The sequence below is a fragment of the Cryptotermes secundus genome, unplaced genomic scaffold (assembly GCF_002891405.2).
Source record: "Cryptotermes secundus unplaced genomic scaffold, Csec_1.0 scaffold375, whole genome shotgun sequence".
In the NCBI taxonomy this organism is placed as follows: Eukaryota; Metazoa; Arthropoda; class Insecta; order Blattodea; family Kalotermitidae; genus Cryptotermes; species Cryptotermes secundus.
Window position 1 is genome coordinate 1348891 of NW_019731222.1, and position 24194 is coordinate 1373084.

The following is a 24194-nucleotide window of genomic DNA, read 5'->3' on the forward strand; positions in this document are numbered from 1 at the left end:
AATTTAAAAATTTTCTGAGCTTCCCCACCGGAGATATGAGATGTTAAAAATGGCCGATTTGGGGCCCAGAGCAAAGTTTGGAAGCTCCTGGAAAATTTTGGAAACTAGGTACGGGATTCAAAACTAAGTGATTATATTCCCCATATAGGTAACAACAAATGGTAGAAATCACAGATCTGATACTTTCCCCCTCCCATTGGTTTTTGAAGGTCAAAAATAGCGTTTTTCCCAAAATCGATAGGTAAGTTTCAAGTTTAATTACACCTACAGAAAGTGAGCTGAGTAAAAACTTGTAATAATATGATTTGTAGTCCATATCATGAGGAACAAATAGCGTTTTTATTGGAGTCTGTAGCTTCAATAGTTATCGAGATATGGAAGATAACGCAAACCTCCATTTCAGCCGAAAACGCGTTTTTTCGCATTATAAAAACGCCTGTACCGAGAGAACTGAGCGGATTAGAATTTTTTTAAAAATTTTTTTGTAGTATGAAAATATGTATAAATAAGTGTACAAAATATAATTTTTTTTAAAAATGGTGAGCGACCTTTCTGGATGATTTCACATGGAATGACCCGTAAATGAAAGTGACAAAAGAAACTAAAAGATTTGTTCTGGAGAACATAGATTCTTTGAGTAGTATATGTCTCAGTATAGAAGAACTGTTAAAGTTTTATGAGAACTATTTGTTTTGAATCATCAGGTTAGGTTCAATTCTGACATGACATAATGTGCCTAACAATCATGCAGTCATGTCTGAAACTGTTGAGAAAATCTTTGTTCACTGAGATTGAGTTACAGAATCTACTATATAGAGGTCCGAAGTTACCTGCTCATGCACTACTTCTTGATTCATTCTACCTGTTGAATCCGAGTGTAGCTGTGTGCTGGTGACAAATGCTGTAGCACAATCACCCAGCTGAAACATTTACACAAATAATGTGAGCATATAAGGTACTCTACAGTGATAACATCTACAATCCTGTTACTTTACATACATCTTAAAAATTACCACCAATAATGACATACCACTATCTCATGCTTTTCTGAAATTTACTTCTGTCAGACACAAGAAAGACTCTGATACCAAGATGTAGCTACATTTATCTTCTGTCAGGGTTGTTCCACCATTTCGTTTTGTTTGATATGCTGATTGTAAACTAACTATATACGCAATCTACTTTGTGTTACAGCATACAAAAATTCCTTGTTATATGCGATTTCAAAAAATGTTATTTCTTTTTAAAACAGTCAATTAATTTTAACCAAATTCAATTCCTAGCACTCACTTTGATGTTAATTGCTTGCTGGACAATTAAGAGGGGCAGGGAGAAGGGCAAGCATGTGTGGCACAGAAGGAATACAAGAGAAGAAAGGGAAATCTGGCCCAACTGCACAACCTCTTCTGCACATCTACTGTTGCACAAGAAATCAGAAACTGGAAAGTAACTAAAAATGTATTGTTTTTTAATTAACAGCCAGAAGATCCACTACATACCTCTAGTGAAATTTTACCATCAATTTCAATGGCCACAAATGCAAAACTCAACACTACTGATTTTTCAACAAATTCAATCCTCTTCTCTACCACTGTATTCGCTTGCATTAACATCATCTTTCAACCATGTCCCCTTACAGCTCTATGACTCATCAACCCATCCACTTAGCAAGCCATCTACAATGAGATCCATGAGTCTAATTTTTATAATTTATTTATTAATAAAAAAAAGTGCTTCTGAAATCTAAAAACTATTCAACAATATTTAAAATTAATTTTAAATATGTTTCTCAATGTCTGAGAGTGAAGCAAGTTGATTTTGTTGTCTGTGTATCTTGGGACAACTGCGCCAGTGATTTTGACTAAGTAGTGGTGGCCATTCCCTTCCTCAGCAATGTCTAGCAATGTTCCTTTCAAAGTAAATAATTATAAACACAATTTATTCATACTTAAATTATATAAATATTATTAAAATAAGAAGGATGTAATGTATTGCATAAGACAATCAGTTTAAGTAATGGAAAGAATATTCTGACACTTTCTGAAGCAGATCTTAGATACTTTCCTTGATTCTTGTGGGAAAATCACGTTCGATTTATGCAATTCCACCCTCCGTGACTTTCTCTACGAAACCAACTGTTGAATAAATCGAGTAGTGACTGTAGTACAAATTTTAAGATATTGTATATACAGCCAAATGATAGTTTTTACACCAACTATTATAAATCAATGGAAGAATCAATGCTTTAAAGGCATAATTTTCACTGCATTATGGAAGTGAGGGTTCATCATTAATTACAGAAAACAGCTAAGAACTTTATAACTGGAGCTCTCAGCATTAAATATTAAAGAGTGCAGTCATCTTGAATGTGATGCCATGTAGCATGGCAGATGGTTATAAACGTTTCAGAAGAACAAGCTGCCTGCATATTCAGGGCTGAAGTGAGCCTATTTGGGAAAGTGTCTAGTTATACACATGAAACAGAATGGGTCACTCAAAACCATGGGTAGAAAAGAAGAGGGGAGGGGGCAACTGATGCTGTGTTCTGTTACAGATGGCCTGTGAAGACAGTACGAGACAAAGTCAGTTACAGCAGGCCGCACCATAGCTCAAGTGGTTAGTCGCTGGCTTCCCACCGCAGCGGCCCAGGTCTGGTCAAGTGAGATTTGTGGTGCTGGGGCGGGTTTTCTCCGAGTATTTCGATTTCCCCTGCCAATCTTCATTCCACCAAATTCTCCATCATCATAATCACCCGGGGCAGGTACAATAGGCCAATCAGTGGCCGCCATACCGAGTGGACTCAGTTGGACTCCACCCCCCACTAAGCGAATTTAAAAAAAAATTAAAAAAGAAGTCAGTTACAGCAGAACACATCTACCAGGGTCAACACATCCAACTTTAAGAGCACTATCCCTGCCAGAACACCCAAATGCATGAACTGCATTATCAGTGAAGCCATTCGAACTAAGTTCCATCAAAACATTACCAGGAATGATGATCTCGCCCTGAGTAACCTCTCATCTACACTTTGAAGAAACAGTGGAATATTCTTCCTAAGGACAACTGTTTTTCTTTGTACCCTGGCCCATTTGAACTGCCCTTCTCAGGCCCTCCCTGTCCTTTCTCTCTTTCTCCCTTTCCCCCATTGCCTTTCCTCTTACTCCCACCTCCTTTCTCTTATGCTTAATTTTCTTCAGTCTCCCCACTTGCTTCTTTTTCACTTCATATGTCCTCCCTGTTCATGAACAGCGCATTTTAGGGTCACTGGCTATGTTACTCTTTCTCCTATGCTCTGTGAAAAGGCTATTACTGTCTTCCTTCTGTGCCCTGTGAATGAACAATTCTTCTTCTCCTTTCATGGAGTAGCTGTTTGTTGTTGTTGCCTGTTCACTACTTGTACAGGCCTGTCAACAGTTAAAATTCTTGCATGCAGCTACAAACCTCAACAGTATAACATCCAGACCAAATATTGCACAGGAAACAATATAAAATGTTCCAGGAAATGTCAGAAGGGTCGCATTGTAGACAAATGTGTAGAGAGGTGAGGCAGCAATGGGTGTCAGCGACTCTATCATTGAAGTCATTGCAAACACTGTACCTGTAAACATTACACACATAACCTATATTTAAAGCTCTCTGTTGTTCTGACCTTCCAATATTTAAGCATTCATATCATCAAGCCAAAAACTGTTATTTTTAAAACAAGCAAAGAAGTTGACACCCAAAACAGTACAACCTCAAATCTCTTCCTCTGGTAAACTCAAACAAGAGCATTAGCAGTTTTCTCTATAGTCATATTTATGGTACTACATGGATACTCGATACAAAAAAAAATCTGACCATGAATATTATATTATTATACAGAAATTAATGAATATATATATAACTTTCTCAATGCTATTTTAGGCATCAAGTTGGCTAATAGATGGCTACAGAAACATTCCTACATACATACATACATACATTTCATTTCACAAGTCCAAACAAATGGACATGAAGGTCGTCATACAAAAATTTAAACAAACACACAGATAACAAAATAATTAAAAGTAATTGTTTATGTTATGCTCCACATATTCAGAAACTATATAAAAGGAATTATTCATAAGATATAAAAACAAATTTAAACAAACACACAGATAACAAAATAATTAAAACTAATTGTTTATGTTATGCTCCACATATTCAGAAACTGTATAAAAGGAATTATTCATAAGATATAAAAACAGCCTATTTTTAAAACTAATTCTATCCTCTTTAGGGCTTTGAATGGTTATGGGCAATCTGTTGAATAGTTTAATAGCAGTAAACATAGTACCTTTCTGAAAAGCAGAAAGATTAGAGTTTGGCAAATATAATTGCTTTCGATTTCTTGTATTCAAACCATGAACATCTAAACCTGAACAAAATTTAGTTTGATTATCAATCACGAACATCATCAATGAGAGAATGTATTCACATTACAATGGCAGTATATTCAATTTCTTAAAAAGATCCCTACTAGAGTCTCTAGGTCCCACTCCAGATATAATCCTTATTACCTTTTTTTTTTTGTTTTTTAAAAACTCTAAAATTATTCGTTGAGTTGCCCCCCAAAATTATTCCATACTTAAGAACAGAGTGGAAATAAGAAAAATACAGCATTCATAATTTTTTTTTACTCATAAAATAAGATAAACTCCTAGTTACAAAAATAGCTGAACTAAGTTTAGGGAGAATATACTCTACATGACTCTTCCAGTCTAAATTCTTATCAATTTGCAGACCCAAAAATTTTATCACAGAAACTTCATTTATAGATTCTTTCAAAATCAGAATCAATTAGAACTAAACAGTATAAAAAACTAAACCATACCACACGCAGTAAGTACCCAGTTTTCATTTGTTTGTTCGCGAGCACTGGAAATTAAATGAAACATTGTAATTTAGCAGTGGCAACAAGGTACACAGATAAAATCAAATCAGAACCATGGAACATACCTATGTCTTCTAATGGCACAGTTTTGGAGATAAGTGAGCGACAAAGGGGACCAGAAACACCTCCAAGGACACCAACTGCACTACCTTTGAAAAGAGAATCATACCTTTTATTACAGTAATTGTTTCTCTGCATATTAATATACCACTGTACTGAATCCTGAAGGCGGATAATGGAGTAAAGTGGTCGACTGGTACTTCACATTACTTTAGGTACACTCCACACCACCGTTCAGTAAAGTGGAGGAAGCTACCACCCCTCTTAGCACTCAGTCTGACAGTAGATATATGCACAACATAAACAATACATGGAATCTGCTTAAAAGAAGTGAAATGCTGCAACAAACTTCAGAAGAAAAGGGCCTCAGTAAATTAAAAGGTAAAGTTGTCCCTGTGTTAGTTAATCACCATGCCATGAAGACATATAGGGGAGTGGAAATACAGCTCCACCATTCTTGACACTGGCACCAGAAGGTGGTGAGTGGTCAGCTTCACATCCCAGCCACTTTACCCCATGTAAAGAGACCCTTGGGCATATTGGATAGGAGGCTGGATGGGCCCCACAGCCAGTCTGGATGCTGTGGAGTAGAGAAAAATCTCTTGCCCCCCTGCCAAGAATTAAACCCCGGTCATCCAGGCTCTAGCCCATCACCATACTGACTGAATAGGAATACAAAAATTCATTATATTGTAACGTGTCGGGAATCCAGAAGAGTCACTTCTACGGAAACGCTAGAATAGACCGTTGCATAGGAAACAACGGTCGCTCTATTGTAGTTCTAACAGGAGTCTCCATGGTTATAACAAAGGGTTCGTTGCATAGCAGCGACCAAGGTTATATAGCGGGGTTGAATGCATTCGCACAGTGAGTCTTAGAACAACCGCCAGAGAAGACAGTCCAGTATCAGCCGAGATATTGTAAGCAGTATTTGTAACACTGCAAGTGGTAATGATTGTAAAGTGTGTAAGGTGAGCAAAAGGAATAAATTCACTATATCGGACAATGGCGTGAACTTATTTGTAGCGTGACACACAAAACACGCTACAATATTTTACTGATGATGTGAAAAGTTTCTTAGTTTCAGTCATTTAGCAAATACTGTCTTGTGCATGAGTCAGATTTGATTTGCCAGATTTTGATAAAATATGATGCAGGGATCAATAGTAATATGCAACATAATTCTGATTTGGAACCATACCAATCCACTGTTACTAGCACACAAAAGTGCAGATTCCATTACTGTCTTCTCTAACACCCATGCCTTCTATTCAGATTAAATCTGATAGTAGCTTTGTATACCACATACAAAGAAAATTTTGTTGAACTTAAAATTAAATAATTACTTCTATCAATTTATAAACCAATAAGAGAACTGTATGAAATTTTAAATAATTAACCACCGCTAAGCACAGTTAAGAAAGCTGGATTTTGAACCATTTGGTGTTACCAAAGGAAAGCAATAAACTTCAGACATTACTTCTTTCAACTCCTAAAGCACCTGCCTGACTCTGATGAAATCTGAAATAGCAATGCCATTAAAATCTATATAACACAGATACTGAGCCAAATCAGTTCACTAGTGTTGCCAACCCACAAAGCTGAAGATACTGTTGTTACAAAAGCACCTGTCTCAGTCATACTGTACACTTTTCTCTTTCATAAAGATGTTATTTTCCTCTTTTTTCATTTTAAGTCATTAGTTGAGGTATATGAAGATCCAATATTTATTTTCTTCATATGGCTTTACTATAGAATTTACCCTGCCATGCCTACTGTCAAGCATGGAGCCAACAGAATGGATATCACACTGCACCTCGCCCCCATGAGTTTTGCAAAAAATCGAAGCTGAAGAAATGAAGGTATTCTAGCCTGAAAATGGGTGATCACTAAAATTACTCTTAAACAACTTAAACATAAGTTTCAAAGCAAATTCCCTTATTGCAGGCAGCAAGCAGAGGTAGATTCTAAAGGCTTTTGATGATGGTGTATCAATACTCAGGGTTACTGGGTTTTTGGGCTTCGTCCACCATCTGGTATACTAAAAAACATAAACGAACACATTTGAGAAACTGGATCTGTATTCATCCTCAAGTTAGGGGCGGGAAACACCTACTCTGTTGGGTCCATCAGGAAGTGCTAACCTCAATCACTGGATCACTGGATTGGGCCCGTCTCCAAACCCTCCTCTGAGGATGGAAACATATTCAGTTTCTGAAATGTTGTAATTTTTGCGTTTTGTGGAATACCAGACAGTGGACAAAGTCCAAAAACCCAGTAATCCTGAGTGCAAGCAGAGGCTCTACTTGCTGCTCACTTCATGCAGGTCTCTTGCTTGGCTTACACTTCAACCCTGAAGATCAAGGTTATATGTCCGTCTGAAACACTAGCTGACTTACACCAGACTACACAGTGTTATATCCCAGAAGACAGAACTCTTAATAGTCACTGCTGTGAGAACTTCAAATACAACACAGTAATCAAGTTATACCTACCAATATATAAGTACCAATCCTTTGGTGCAAAGCCAAAGATAAGTGTTTGAGCACACTTCGTGAGGAAGACACACAGTGCAAACACACTGTCTGAGATTCTGAGCCACACGCTGAAGATATACATTCCAATCAGAGTTCCTGTTGATAATTCCACAAATTTATGTAACACATGGAAAGGATAACAGCTAAGTTTACCATGACAAAACCGTGATGCCAGAAATCAGGCAAGAACAGAGCACACAGCAACAAAGGTATTCCTTACACTGAAACTGCTCAGCACACAAATGTGTTCCTCAAATACAATTTATACACCATTAACCCTTCGGAGTCTATTCATCTTAACATATCCACATACATATATATATAAAGTAAATGTACTGGTGAGATGAAACGTCTGAAATTATGCAATTTTGGGTTACCAAAGCAATAAACTGTCGAGTGTTAACACACATCACAAATGTAAGTCATCTCAAAGGTCACAAATGAGTGAGCAGTCCTTTGTTTCAGTGTGCTCTGTTTATTTTCTATGTATAATTGGCTATTTGAGCATGTAACTTGTGGAAACAGTGATAAACACTGGCCTCAGTTCATCATTTGGTAACATACAGCAATGGAAAGAAATACAGGACAAAGCAGGGGAAGGTAATAGTACAAGAGCTTATATAACAAAGGCTGAGACTTCCCAATGAAGTCTAAAAGGATGTTACATTAGATATACATATACATAAAACTGAAATGTAATACAGGGTGGGGCACAGAAGCTTCCTTTTTTGAAGGCGAATAAAAGAAAAATTATTGTTGATAGACAAAATTTATGTTTAGCTAATGAAAGAACACACTTTAAAGTTTTAAATCATGTAGTTTTAAACAAAATATCTTGAAGGTGGTGGCCACCGTTTTCTGAAGTTCCCCTCTGCACGTTCCAACATGTGCACCAGAATTTGGGCTACTGCCTGCCGAATAACATTCTTCAGCTGAAGCAGGTTTGTGGGGCAATGTTTAAAAACCTCTGCCTTGCGGTATCCCCATAAAAAAAAATCACAGGGCGTTAGATCAGGTGAGTGCGCTGCCCACGGGATGTCACCTCGAAGCGAGATGAGTCGTCCAGGGAACTTTGCCCACAGAACTGTCATTGAAGCTCGAGTTGTGTGGGCCGTGGCACCATGCTATTTGAACCAGACATTTCCTAGATGCATTTCTTCAAGAGCTGGTTTGAAAAAGATCTCAAAATCGACTGTTGAACTGCCTCCACATTTTCTGGAGTCGTAACGGTCCGTGGTCGTCCTGATGATTTTTTCACCATACTCCCAGTTGTCCTAAAGTTCTCTACCCACAAAACAATCGATTTCCGGTTGTGAACCAGACCTCTGGGCTTAATTTTTGAGTATGGAATGCACACTGCACCGCCACGTAGGAATGGTTGTTCGAAAAATAGGCTTTGACAGCAAACGCACGCTGCTTACTCGTCCACCTCATGTTTCCTATATTGAGGGTATTAGACAGAAACTTCCACAATTTCCACGTTCGCTGAGTCTATCCCCACTTTTCTGCGAACTCCCCTCCCTTCATAATGCGTCTTCACAAAAAGGAAGTTTCTCCGCCCCACCCTGTAGTAAGATGACCTTGCTGAGAGTTCACTGTAAAACTGTAGGGTGCACCATTTGCTGGTCTTACATGAAAATGTTAATCATAAAATAAGATGGCTCAAGCAGTAACACTTCTGACTTGTACTTGGGACATGCCCAGTGTAAATCTCAGCTGGCGCACTAACTATTCTATCTTCTGGAATGTAAAGCCATGCAGTCCATTGAAAGGCAACCAATATTTTGGAGGAACATATCATATTCTTCAACCCTGAAGATGGGGGTGATATGTTCTTCCAAAACCTTGGTTGACTTATAACAGATTATATGACGATATCCCAGAAGATAGTGCCCTTCATAACCATTGCTGCAAGAACCTAAAATCCTGCATATTCTGACTGAAGTTTTCATTTTCATATACATTTGCGAACACACAACCTGAGAATTTCTGACCAAGAAACTGGATTTCTTAAACGATATGAGCTTTGCTACAATAACAAGCACCTGATATCAAACTGTCATATGTATGAAGCCACATAATACTTCAGAAGGGCAACCTTGTGTATAAAAAGCATGATGAAGTTGGATGCATTCATTCCTGAGTGTCTCATTGCTTGCTTACCTGCACCAGCCACATTGTCATAGTAAACAGTGCAATAGTTAGTTAGTTAGTTAGTTAGTTATTGGAGAGGGTGGGTTTCCCCACGCACTGAGACCTGTATTGGTCCATTGTGCTTCCCTCTATGATTTCTACCAGTCTCTATATCCTACCGGTACTGGTGCTTACCATCAGTCCCGCCCAGCCAGCGAGACCGGCTCTACTAGCTGAGAGGTATCTATAATGCTTCCTCCATCTACCAGAGGTATTAGGAGACTGCTGTTGGGCGGGAAACGTCCGTTAATTTGGCTCAGTGACCTCCTTTGGAGATATGAGGTTCTTTTACGTGCCGTAAAGCTACGACATGGGACCCACGGCTTAAAGTCCCTCCAAGAGGACTTGTTCCCTGAATTTTTCCGCCCTTAAAAATTCGACAACCTCCGCCGGGTATTTGAACCCATGTACTACGAGTCATGAGGTGGGAACGTTACCTCTAGGCTACGGAGGCCGCTAAACAGTGCAATATATATTATTTAAATTAAAATAACATGCAATTTCAGTGATAAATGTTGCTTAATTATCTGACATTCATCTTGGAATATATCCAGAAGTGTTACAAAAAACGACATCTGGTGAAACACCTTCCTTTGTGCAACCACCATATTGCTCAGAATTGTGAAGAAGTGGTTCACTTCAAATTTACATTGTCCCCATTTAACTTACTAGGAAAGTTCCCATTATCTAACATGTCAGCCATCTACACAGGTATCCATTTTGACATCACGAAATAAATTAACTAAAACTTTTCAAATTTTATGTGGCATAAAAATCACTTTCCTACTCTTCATTGGCCTACTGGATGCAGGAAACTTATTTCACCCGTAACTTGTTAATGTGAGTTTCATCTACAGACAACATATTTTCTAACGAACTTACCACATAATGAAAGCAGTGTCACAACACTACCAAACTGTGTGTATTTTCTGATATCCCAACCAAATTTGTCCCTTGTGTAAAGAAACGACACAGTACTTTCACCTGAAAAAACAAGTCCATATACCAGAATTATGCCACTTGTATATGGCTCTTTTTGTTCTGTACTCTAAAACTATAGCCAATCAGACTGTAAAGTTTCCATGAATGTATCACAGATTATTTAAACATCTTAGCAAATAACTTGAGCCCACTTCTTTGTCACCACTACTGCTCACTACACTTCCTCCAGTTTGTGGCATATTCTGAATACTGTAATGTTCAGAAAGAGCAAAAGTTCAGTAGTGGAAATATCATGATTATCTGCTCTTAGGGCAGCTACACATGCTCATTCTCGCTCATCATTTTACTCGTACCTGCTCACTTTCAAGTCAGAAGCTAAACTGAGATAAGGCAGAATATTTGTGGAATCCAATCATAGACATAATCATGCTGTATGCCAATTGCTTAGCTTGAAAGAAGTCTTTCAGGTTTAAGATCACACAGGCAAAATTACAGGCAAGAAAGGATATGTGCAGCTGGCCTTAGGAACACTGTGGACAAATGGACATGACACACATACAAAAATTTATAAAAAACAGAAATACAGACACATTTTTAAATCTTTAAGAAATAACCGGATACACCATTAAGATGAATATTTGTTTAAAAAAGAGCTGCAGACATGCAAGCATGTAAATATGCAACAAACACATAAAACAAGGAGAAAATTAGAAACAAAGCAATGTATGACAGAATCTCCCATACCTAAACACCCAAGGCTGACAGTACTGTACTACTGAAAACAGAAATGTTGCAAAGGTGATCAGGTGACATATAAGATGCAGCTGGAATGATCAATAGGAATCCAAATTGGGAGGACAAAGAAGTTACTGCTGATGATGAACTAATAAACACACAGACATATAAACTGGCCAAATAAATTATGACAGGGAAATCCCTGCTCAGTCACCATTTGGCATAGAGCAGTCAAAAATATTAAGCATTATTAATCATAGCCAATATTTTAATCACTTGAGTTACGTTCATAAGTGCTCGATGATGACCTAATTATTTAATGGTCAAAACATGTAGCAGAGTTACGTTTATATTAAACACATCTTCCAATTTTTATCAACAATGATGAATTAAAGAATGCTGATACTTCAGATGCCACTTCAAGATCAAACTTGGGAGATATATGGGGAAACTGATATTAAACTGATTTACAATATTATATTTAAGCATCCTGTTGCACTCTACATGACAAATGACACAAACTCCATCCCAAGTGCAAACAATATATATTATATGTCTTTGATCTTGCTCTCTTCTACACTACGTGTTTCGGCCTCTAACGGTCATCATCAGGTGTATACTCTTACGTTGCTGCCACACTGAACCCAGTCTAAAATTTAACATTTAAAAAACACATTGTTATTTTCTTCGTTATTATCAACATCTACCTCGTTGATATCTGTCTGGTATGTAGATTATTTTGCACACGTCAATTTTGGTTTTCCTGTAGTAGCACTATAAAATCTTTAGTTATAATTTTAAAATCCTTTAAAATTTTCTCTAAATTTTAAATTTAAAATTTTAAGTGCTACTACAGGAAAATCAAAATTGACGTGTGCAAAATAATCTACATACCAGACAGATATCAACGAGGTAGATGTTGATAATAACGAAGAAAATAACNAAACTGATATTTTCTTTGGAAGCATACTTCATTTTTTTGACTGATGATGCATGCCGAACCTGAACCATGGGAAACAGCCAGTTACATAATCACAGACTATAAGACATCGGCATCCATTCAAGAACAATTCTGAAAACACTGTAACTGATTTTCTGACTGAGACCTAACTACAAAAGCTGGTGCTTCATATCTGAATAATTTAATAGTCAAACTTCACAATGGAAATATTTCTTCTTGGTCCATATGAAGCTTTCTAAACTATGTAAGTTGTATGGTCTCAAATAAGGATGATTATGAATGAAAAGTTGGAAGAACATGGCAGGTGGTTACTGGATATGTTAAGGAGTTATCTTGGCATCTTTTGTGAAGGACCAGAGAAAACCATGGCCACCACTCAAACCACAAAGTTTAATACCACTTAAAGGTATCTTGTCTTTACCTTCCAAGCTAATGATACAGGTAGATATAACGATGATGACAAGGAAGATGATGGCTCGTCTATAGTGTTCTCTTCTCTTGCAGCAGGTAGCAATCATCTTCGAAACTAGCCGTATGTCAAATACACTGCACAGCCCTCCATTGGAGCTTCCCATCTGCACAATAACTTAGCTTCAACTGCAGTGTTCAGGATAGACAACAGACCTTTCAGCAAGGCTGCAGACCCTTCACTGCTTACCCAAGATTTTACCGCAGTATACCTAAACACAGGCTATGAACAGAAATAAATTACCCCGTCATAGCATTGTTCACATTCTAACTATTTATGATATTCACCCCCCATTCAAAGAAGAAACCTAAGTAACTACATGGAACACAGTGTTCTTGAGAAGACAATGGTCACTGAATTGGTCAAGACATTCCCACCTTTTATAGATGCCAAATGTTCACAACAGTCTGCCACTGGTCCCTATCCAGACCTAGCTGAATCAAGTCCACACCATCACATTCTGGTTAAGATCTAGTGTAAATTATCATTACATCTAAACCTATGTGACCCAAGTTGCTTCTTTTCTTCTGGTTTCCTGACCAAACTGTGTATGCATTTCTCACCTTCCCTGTTCCAACCATTCTCACCCTTCTTGAGTTCACTGCCTTAACAACATATGGTAAAGAGCTTCCCAATTATGAAATTTTCTTCACCCTTTTATTATTTCCTGTCTCAGTCATGCTTTGGTGATCCAGTGGTAATATGCTTGCCACTGGACCGAAGGTTTGTGGGTTCAAACCAAATTTAGGTGGATGTATTTTTAAGGGCAATAAAAATCTGTACCATATCTTCCTTCATAAGGGAAGTAAAGCTGGGGGCCCATTTATGGCATGAAAATAAGCTTTCACTCATGATAAAGAGATGAGAGAAGATAAATCAAGACACCATTTTCAGTTCCCCACAAAAGTTCCCTACTATGATCCTAGATGTCACTGCAGTTGCAGAACTGCAGAGACCTCTGGCAGACAAGAGTGGGAACAATTTGAAATCATTCAACCTATGTGAAGTATGCCGGATAACTCGATAATGCAACTTGATCAAGTGGTGACCAAATAGAAAAAAAGAGTTATAAATACACCAACCAGTTGATGTTAACAGCACAAATGTCTTAACTGTCAAAGTGCAGCATTAGAAAGCAAGCCAACAACCAATATTTCCTCTCCTATAGTCCAAATATTCTCCTCTGTGCCTATGAGACGTAACACCAGGCAGTCAACTGAAAGTCAACCAATGTTTTGGAGGAACATGTCAGCTCCATCTTCAAAGTCGAAGAATAAGCCATGTACCAAACTAGCCAGAAGCAGGAAGCAAGCACATCCTGCTCTGCTTGCCATACATGGATATCTGTGTCACTGTACTAGTCTCTCTCGTGCATCCACACAGGACCGTCTGTTTGCAACAGCCAGATTCTGCAACCCAAATTGTAACTTCCTGTACCTTTAGAAACTGGGTATAAATTAGTGTCCAATTCACTTGCCTGGCTCACATTTACAGACTCTGGTATGAATGTCACATACAAGAAGCTCAGCAGATAACATGTGGCACTTGTCGCAAACACTGTCAAGTACCCATACTTCCCTGCTACGGAGAACAACGGGGCACTGAGATAGCCTCCTACTGCCACTCCACCAAACAAACAAACATCCAGGAATCCCATCCTGCAACAAACGAAACACTCATTGCTCCATGTAGCAACAGTATCACAACAGACTTGAACTGAAGAATGTGGTCAGCCATGAGACATTTTGTTACATTCCATTTTTATAAAGTAATATGACTTGAAGTTTCCTCATGGTTTGTGCGTCTATCTTGACTGACTTCAGGAAACTTTCCTGTTGGCTTCTATTCATGTCATTCTGATTATCTTTAGAATGGTGTTAGTTGAGCCAGGGCAGTTCAGGGTGGCAGCCTTTGCTTCTCTGCATGCTGGAATGCCACTCTGGTACTTGCTTTATAGACAATGATGTAAAATATTACAGTTCTTACAGCTTCATTAGTTTTCACCCTCACATATTTTAAAATACAACTTCTATCTTTAATTTTACAAATGTGGAATTATTTTTATATAAAAAGTAATAATATCAAGTAAAAGTAAAAAAAGTAAAGCTATCCCTGTACCAGGCTGTGAAGGCCCATAGGGTTGTGAGATGTTGAGAGTCCCACACTATCTAGACAATCGGCTCAAACGTGGCGGTAAGGTTGTCAGCTTTACGCGCCGGCCACGCTTTACTCCCCAGGATAATTATTTAATTAATTCCTGGTACTAATTTCTGTTAGAGGATGAGTAAACCCCAGGGCCTAGTGCGGCTGGAAGGATTAGGTCAACTGAAAAATATCCAATGACCTCATCAGGACTTGTACCCGTGACCTTCCAGCTTGTAGCATAGCCCCTCAACCAACAACACTACTGCGTGCCCCTTTAATATCAAATTAAAGCCAAACTCAAGTTGCATTTGCATCACTAATTTGTCATTAATGAGAAATTAATAATGTGAATATTATTTTTTACTATTTTTTTTTTAATATTCTCCATGTCTGGAACCAGAATAGTTCAGTCAGTATAGTGACTAGGCTAGAGGCTGGATAATCTGGGAATTGAGGTTCAATTCTCAGCACAGCCAAGAGAATTTCTCTTCACTGCATCCTATGAAATGCATACCAGGGTCTCTTTCACCAGAGAGTAGAATGGCAAGGCATTAAGCTCACCTCCATCTAAAGCCACTGTTAAAAATGCATGAAACTATACCACCACTCACTCACTCACTCACTCTTACATCTTCATGATGTGGTGTTTAATTAAGCACAGAGGTAACTTAACCTTTTTTCCCTGCAGCCTCTATATTTGAATTTATTATGATCACAATCTGAGACCACACAAAAGCATGATATCCACTTAAACCTATTCCTGTGATATTCGAATGAAGCTGAACAAGCATCCATTACCATACAGTGTGATATTCAACTTTAGTTCACATCAAGAAATAAACTTCTTTCATTGGGTCATTCACCTTCACTCATTAAGCTATGAAATTGCATTTATGCCGTTTTCTTTCATAGCTTAACCTTAAAATTACATTATTTTTAGGAAAATGGAGTGAAGACAATAGATAGGAAAAGGGTTAATCTTACATGATTTACAGTTCTTAAGTGATCATGTCCTTGTAAAGCCTGAAGCAGAACTGTGATATGTAACTAAAGAGGCAACACTACTAACTGATACCTTAAAGCTCTCTTTTCAGCAGAAGTGATATCACTGGTGTAGGCATACATCCCTGAGATAACGGTAATCAGTCCCCCACTGAGAGCCACAGGAATACTGGCCAGCAGGAAATAGAATGGACAGAGATCAGGTACCACAGACAGAAAAGTGTATATTATATATGTAAGGCCATATCCTGCAATGACAAAGAATCATATGAGTACCAGTAACATGGACAAGTAGCTGGTCTCATTGCCAGACCCATCAGCACAAATTTATGGGTCAGATTCAAACTCTGGATGGAAAGTCCCTTGTAATATGCCTTGATCAGGCATCAAACTGATTGCATGCCTGTATGGTACAGCCGCACATTTTAACTGGATATCACACATGACAAAGGAAAGGAACAATTCATCTTAAATCCTTGAAAAAAAAACAATTTCATGGTCAAGTGGTGACTTAATGTCACCATGTTCACTGCTGAGATAGTAGCAAGAATAGGATGATTCTATAGGACAAACATTGACAAAAAAATCTGGAATACAAGTAAACATTTCACTGAACACATACAAGTGGCATAATATAGAAGTGTGCTTATACAGCAATTTGTAATACCAAGCAGCCATCCAAATGACTTTATATATACCAACCGAGCGACCACCGCTTGTTGGCGAAGTTAGTGCCAACTTTTGCGGATAGAGGGCGTTGTATGGTCAGCACAACGAATCCCCACGACCGTTAATTTCGGTTTTCTAGACTAGAGTCACAATTTCCTTGAAATAGCTCCTCAATTATCATCACGAGGCTGAGTGAATCCCATTCCAGAACCAGTACTTCTAAGAAAAACTGGTAGCACCAGGAATCGAACCCAGACCTCTGGATCTGTAGCCAGGAAGTCTGACCATTAGACCACAGAGGCAGTCAAATGACTTTACATATGTTTGTAAAAGAATGAGAGAGGAAATAAATGAGTAGTCAGTTTTGTTTGTTTGTAACAGTGCATTGCCCAACTTCCCAACAGCTCAGTAACACAGTATCATTCTATTTCCCACATGGCATACTACAGCCCAGACTCAAAATCAACATTACAGTCAACATTCTTAACAATAATGTAGCTACTGAGCAAGTTCATGGGGTAGGGTGAGACTGAGTCCACTTGGTATGCTAGCCACCAATGGGGCTACTGTACCAGCCCCAGATGACAGAAGAGGGTGTAGCATTCAGTAGAATGAGAAGTGGCAAGGGAAACTATCAGGGAAAACCTGCTCCAGTGCCATTTTTTCCTCCACAAATCCCACTTGACTTAACCTGAGATAAAATCTAGGCTGCCACAACGGAAAGACAGTAACTAAGAGCTTGAGCCATGGCACGGCCTACCTAGCAAATTGGTCCAAGTGGTACTCAAGTGTTCCCAAACTGTGGGGCACACACATTCATGGACAGGCACAAAAGAGTTTCAAGGAGGCAAGAAGCCATGTGAAAAAAATCTGTCAAATATTCATTATTTTTAAGCTGCATTTAACCAACCATTCCCTAATGACATCAGAAGCGTTGATTAAAACACAGAAATAAAACTACAGTGGTTAAATTTTAACATTTTCAGTATTATTAACAGCCAAATGAAAAGCACCACAGAGTGTTTTCATTTAAAATGTATGATTCTTTTTATGAGACAGTCCTTAGCCATTACGGGTCTAGAAAACCGAGATTACCGGCTGTGGGGATCCGTTATGATGACCATGTGACACCCTCTATCCACAAAAGTTGGCACTAACTTCGACGACAAGCATCAGTTCCTCGATCGATATAGTTCGTTTGCAGACTACAGGCCACGGAGTTTGTTTTTTCTTTTTTGTTTGTAGTCCTCAGCCACTGCATATGTAAGTAAAATTAGTGTTGAATTCCATGAAACTCAACAATGTTTCTCAATAATAAAATAGAGCCTTTATATGCTTCAGACAATGACAGCCATAACTTGTCGAAACATGTAAAGGCTCCATTTTATTATTAAAAACACTGTTGCACTTGATGGAATTCAATCCTGATTTTACTTACATCTGATTCTTTTACCCACATTGTTGGTACATGGCAATGTGGTCCCAATACAACAAATTCTTTTCCTTGTTTTCAGATATGAAACCTCACTAAACAGTACTTCACTCTTTGCTGTTTGTTATTACAGTGTTAGACAGGTACCATTTTCATTAAGATGGTATTTAATGAGGCTTAAGACTTTACAAATCAAACTCTTTACTCAAAATTGTCAAGAAACATTTAAAGCCCTGTACAAAAAAAAAATGCTTTTTTCCTGTTATAAATTTAGATGATAAACCATGACAAATATATATATATATATATATATATATATNTTAATGTTACAGCACTTGGTACATATATATAATTTTAAGGGTTAATATGAGAAGATCAACAATGATAACAAAATTATTATAATTAAAACAGTAATAATATAAAAACACTGAAAATTCATCCATTGTTATATACTGTAATGAAACAGTCAAATTCTAAACATATCGGCATCACCAGTGCCACAGAATTATGAAACCATATATTACAGCAACAGAACATTTGTGACTTGCAGCATTGTGATACATGACCTGTTCGTAAATTTTCAATATTTTAGCTACCTAAAGCATTATGCCGGAGAACCATACAAATCGTCATAGGAAAATAAAGTACCCATCTCGACCTTCAAGGCTTAAGACTGTCTACAAAGATACAGCACTTAAATTCTCAAAAGGATATGGAGATTGGGACATTTAATTTTAGGGCCACTCTCATCCATGCATATTTTGATATTTTCTTGACTTTCCTTATGATAAAGAAGGCTGCATACTTAATTTAGTAAAAGTAAAAAGTGAAGTAGAACAGACCATGGAGGCCCATAGGGTTGTGAGATGTTCAGGTTCCCACTTTTTCTAGACAATCGGCTCATAGATGGCAGCAAGGTTGTCAGCCCTACATGCTGGCCGCCCTTTAGCCCCAAGAATATTCCTGGTAGTCATTTCTGTTAGAGGCTGAGTTGACCCCAGGACCATAGTGCAGCTGGAAGGATTAGATCAATTGAGAAAAATCCAATGACCTCATTGGGACTTGAAACCATGACCTTCCAGCTTGTAGCATAATGCCTCAACCAACTACGCTACCGCGTGCCCCTACTTAATTTAGTATGAATGTAAAACTGAAACATACCGAACACTGGCCACAACATGAGTGGTTTCCTGCCATAATGGTCACTCCAAGGCCCCAAAAACATGGAGAGAACCGCAGGAATGAAGGCTTCAATCACAGTCTTGTACATCTGCAGTACAGTGACACGAGGTTCCAACAGTGCCTCCAGCTGTCGGGCTTCCTGTGTGTCTATCCTGTAAACTAGCATATCACACTTTGTTGCATTCAAGGGAAACATTTCCTGGCAGTTCCGTGCTAATAGTAGCTGCGTGATCACAGAACTTGAGAGGGCATGACCTAGCATTCCCAAGAAGATACTAGGTTCCACTGTCAACCAACAGCAGCGCTCTCTGGGGGCCAGTGTCATCTGCGTAACGATGAGAGGGTTAATTTCTTCATGGTCATGGCAGGAAGAGGCATCATGACTTCTGGACAGCTCCTGTTCTGACACTGCATGGGTACAGCTCCCACTACGTTCACTCTAGACACACAATAATTACAATTTACATTAATTCGCAGAGCTCTTCACAACTTCAGTACAGTCCCTGAAAATCTCATATATACATACAATTACATATTCTTTTTCATGTTATCAGACGAAGAGAGACATCAAAAACCAAAAACTGATGCTGGAAGCAGCGTCATCAGCAGCGACTTGAAGCACAGAGCAAATGATGCTCGAGATGGTTCAAGTTTGTATAGCAACAGGCTTGACCAGAGTGGTTTGAACAGCTGTTGTACTGTGATGTGAAAAGCAAATGGAAAAAATACCACATTATCACTTTTCCTGGATAGTCTCTTTCCAAAATCAGAAGATCACATTAAGTGGAGGGACTGTTTTGGAAGAGACTGTGGACCTGTCATCTGACAGATTACTGATGAATGAATGAATATCAAGTACATTCAGAGATAAAACTGCCCTTGAGTTAAGCACCATACCACAAAGGCATATGGAGGCATGAAGGTATATACTGCCACATGTTCATGGCTCCATGACCAATAATAACAGATTCTGGATTGGATGATTAGATTTATTACCACCTTATACAATATCTCTTAATTACAAGCAATACAGTGCTATCACTGATTTACACAATTTAAAGTTCACAGTTACACACTAGGATTCTCAGTCTTAACTAGTCATATACTAGTGACAGAATTAAAACAGTCTCACTGTGACCAAATCTTCTAATCACACACTAAGTCTTCACAGGCTGACTTCTAATTCTTGTTCTACTACTAATTTCCTGTGGTTATCTGCTACCGACACCTGACTCAATTCTGTTGTACACTGTTGTACATAATTGTATTCCCATTCTCTTGACTCTGACAATTCTCCCTTCAAGTCAAAGTCACATTGCAACTGACGGTCAGTCAGTCAGTAAGTCTTGGTGTCGAGCCTCATCATGACCATATATTAATTATTACCATTTGAAAGCTATGTTCTTGTTTGTGTGGGGCACCCTCTCTGACAAGACAGGCCTGTCTTTTGTATATGCTGCTGGCCCTTGCCAGCAGAGACTTTCTTGGGTCCAAGTCCCTTTGGACTGATGACCATATTTTACAGTCTCAGATTTGAGACTTCCCATTTCGTCACTTCCTACGACTCGTAGGGTCACAGTGGAGGTATTCAATCCCGCCTCCACACGTGGTTCTCCCTTCAAACTGCCTCCCTTATATAGTCATGGCATGGACCACACAGCACAGAAAACACAGAACCCCTGTTGTTGTAGAGGTGTGCTACTATGCAATTGCCCAGCAAACAATCTCGGCATGGTCCACATAGAAAACACCTTTCATGCTTGTCATGTATTGTTATAGCCGCGTGTTCATTGGTCTAATACCCAGCTACATATGCCCTTCTATTGTTGAAAGCTTATATTCAGGAATGTTTTTAACAAGCCGTTGCCTAGCAGTAGTCATATGCATCACAATATCTTAACATCCCTAACCTCAGTACTGTACAGAGATGAGTTGTGGCTCCATATCCGATTCCCACACTATGCCCCTGGAGAAAAATCTCTTGATTGGCCCCAAATGCAATGTATATGTCCTTGGTGGGAGAAGAATTCCTGTCCATCCTGGGAACCAAATCTTTGCTGATGAAACTGTAGCCAGTCTCTTTCCTGACTGAGTTACCCTTGCTCATAATGTTTTGGAATAATATTTATATTTCGTGTCCAGCTGACATCATTTCTTGTACCTACCACCAAGCATCAGATGCATACAGTAATCCGTTATTTCTTCAAATGTCTACTTGTGGGATGTGGCACCATGTAGATCTTGTGTGAACCAACATTTTGAAGGAACGTATCGCCTATATCTCCAGGTTCCTCACTCTCAGATATTTCTACCCTGAAGACGAAGGTGATACATTTCTCCGAAACATTGGTCCACACAAGATCTAGAGGGCGCCATATCCCAGAAGATGGCATTTAGTTGTCACCGTTGTGAAAACCTCAAATCCTACATTATTTCTTTATTCATTTATTTATTTGTTGTTTAATTAATGATGCTGTCAGTAACTCACACTATATAGAATCAAATCATTGGATAATAGTGGATAATGGACCAGAAGGTCAAGGAATAAAGTGGTCTGAAAGCCTGTTGCAATACTTCAGATGGTCAGGCAGTGAGAATGGGTTTTACTCGCATCATCTCACACACTGCATGTTTGAACTCATGGCACAGTTTACAGGATAAACAACCTATACATACTTTAATTTTTCTCTAGTAGTACCATAATAAATCTTTTAACAACTTACCACAAAGCAAGTTTATTTTGCATGTGTCTGTAGACTATAATCCACAGTTCTTGCTACTGTATTAAACGTTCAGTCAGTCATATTACATCCTGTGTTAAGATGTCACATGTATGATATTCATGTGAAAAGATTCCAGCACAAATTTCAGAATGTTACAGTTCTGAATATTAAAAAAATAAAAGCTATTCACACAATTCAGTGGTATTTATGTTGACACACAACACATTGATTCTGTTGTATATAACAAGCGATTAACTTGAATGGATCAAAAGATACTACATGTTTTGGTTGTCATCAACCATTATTAAGTGTGCACATATATAATCATAAGTATATTGAAATTTACTGCTGAATATGTAATCAAAATGGATCCATTTCAGTAATATATAACACTATATTTATGATTATATATGTATAAACCTGATGATGGTCAACCATGACCAAAACATACAGTGTTCAACATAATAAACTGACTGATCTATTGATATATTCAATTCAATGTATGTTATATTCAACAGAATCAACATGTTATATGACAGTATAAAAACTCTGAATCTACATACACAACTTGATGCACAGCACGATCTAAATATATTTAGAGTGACATCATTATTGGACCGAAGAAATGAAGAAAAATACTGAATGCCCACTGAGAAGAAATACATTGAAATTGGGACTAGGTATGAACATAAAGGTAAAATTGCCCCTGTGCTTAACTGGTTAAACTCTATGTCCTTAAGACATATTGGGGAGTGGAGTTATAGCTCCACCTTTCTGGTCCTCAGGACTAGTTGGAGGTGAGAGGTCAGCTTCACTCCCTGCCACTTTACCACTGGAGAAAGAGCCCCTAGTACCAATTAGAGAATTGCTGGGTGGACATCAGAGTCAGCCTTGACTCTGTCAAGAAGAGGTAAATCGTGCACTGCCAGGAATCGAACCCAGGCTGTCCTGTCTGTAACCCACTGCTATAGGTATGAACATGCCCTCAAAAATACCTTATACACCTTGCAGGAAAGCCCAAGATTTCAGGTTTAAAGTTTGCACTGTTCTGAAAGGGAGTTTAAATACATGAATGTGAACCTTTTATGGAGGTGCAAGGAATGTGTGCATAACAACAGGGGCCATTTCCACCACCTGCTATGATGTGGTTAACATTTACTGGCCTATAGGGTTGTCAATTGTGCTGCTGACCATCATGAGTGGAGAGACATGCTGAAAGAAATAGACCTATCTTCTATTGGACTGGTTGAGTGATTTGCAGCAGACTTTCAGAGTAATTTTCAACTCATGGAAATCACTTTCATTAACTGCTGGTGATGAAACTTCACACCAATATCTGTAAAGTGCTCAGTCAAACCCCACTGTTACCAGTTATTATAACCTAAATTTATCATAAATTTAGTTATAATTTACACAATTAACTATAGTATATCACTTTGGCATCTTACGCGCTAACAATGACATCTACTTCCATTAGTCGTCTTACTTTTCACTGAATATGAAGGCGATTTTCATGAATGAAAAAGTGGCCTTTAATTTACTCTTCTTTGCTTCGAAATCCTTCATTACTTACTGAATTCTCACAAATTAAACGTAAAGAGATAAGCACTGCTGCCTTCATACTGAAATACAAATAATGTTGGAAATGTGGCATACACACTTACCACAAGAATGTTTTTCATCAAAACTCAAAATATGAACCGTTCTAATAATTACAAAATAACTGCGATTAACATTAATTTACTCTGTTACTTGTATTGCGACAAAGAATTCACCTGCTCTGTTTACAAAGTGCGTCACACGATCTACATGTTAAGAGTCATGAATTGTAATTTTCCTGACAATCGTCTGCAAAATACCATCATGTGACTACAAAAAAAAAAAGACAAAACTCACTAGTCGCGTGACGAATACAGAGTCACGATGGTCACGATCAATCACGATATCTCCCACAACACAAAACTCGTCACCAGGAAATACACTCCTACCATCTGACTTCAAGGTTATGTCGACCTAAAACGGCTGCCATCTGTCAAAACGGTCAAAACCGTAAAAACAATACAATATGTGGTCCTTTGAAACAATTGTACGCAGAGCTGCTAGAGTTTTGTATTAGGATATTCAGTGGCTTCAGTGGTCTATGGTTATCAGCTGTCGCCAGCGTTTGTCAGATTGTGACATGCATCATATGTGCCGTCATGTCCTACACAATAAGCGAAGAAAGCTGGT

At 38.3% G+C, this 24194-nt stretch overlaps 1 protein-coding gene across 6 annotated transcripts; it reads right to left on the reverse strand.

Annotated features, from left to right (window-relative positions):
- Window positions 1-578: 578 nt before the first annotated feature.
- On the reverse strand, window positions 579-24194 carry LOC111866487 (proton-coupled folate transporter). Of its 6 annotated transcripts, none has more exons than XM_023855477.1 (11): window positions 23630-23855; window positions 21153-21281; window positions 19222-19681; window positions 16033-16207; window positions 14290-14470; window positions 12765-12918; window positions 10588-10689; window positions 7471-7608; window positions 4981-5064; window positions 3442-3598; window positions 579-920 (listed from the first exon to the last, which is right to left on the reverse strand). In XM_023855477.1, exons 3-11 carry the CDS (start codon window positions 19565-19567, stop codon window positions 854-856), a joined length of 1404 nt encoding a protein of 467 aa, XP_023711245.1. In that variant the 5' UTR covers window positions 19568-19681; window positions 21153-21281; window positions 23630-23855; the 3' UTR covers window positions 579-853. The 6 variants fall into 6 exon arrangements, with proteins under 6 accessions (XP_023711245.1, XP_033608167.1, XP_023711246.1 ...); XM_033752276.1 differs by lacking the exon at window positions 21153-21281 and adding an exon at window positions 21966-22054; XM_023855478.2 differs by lacking the exons at window positions 21153-21281; window positions 23630-23855 and adding an exon at window positions 23862-24194.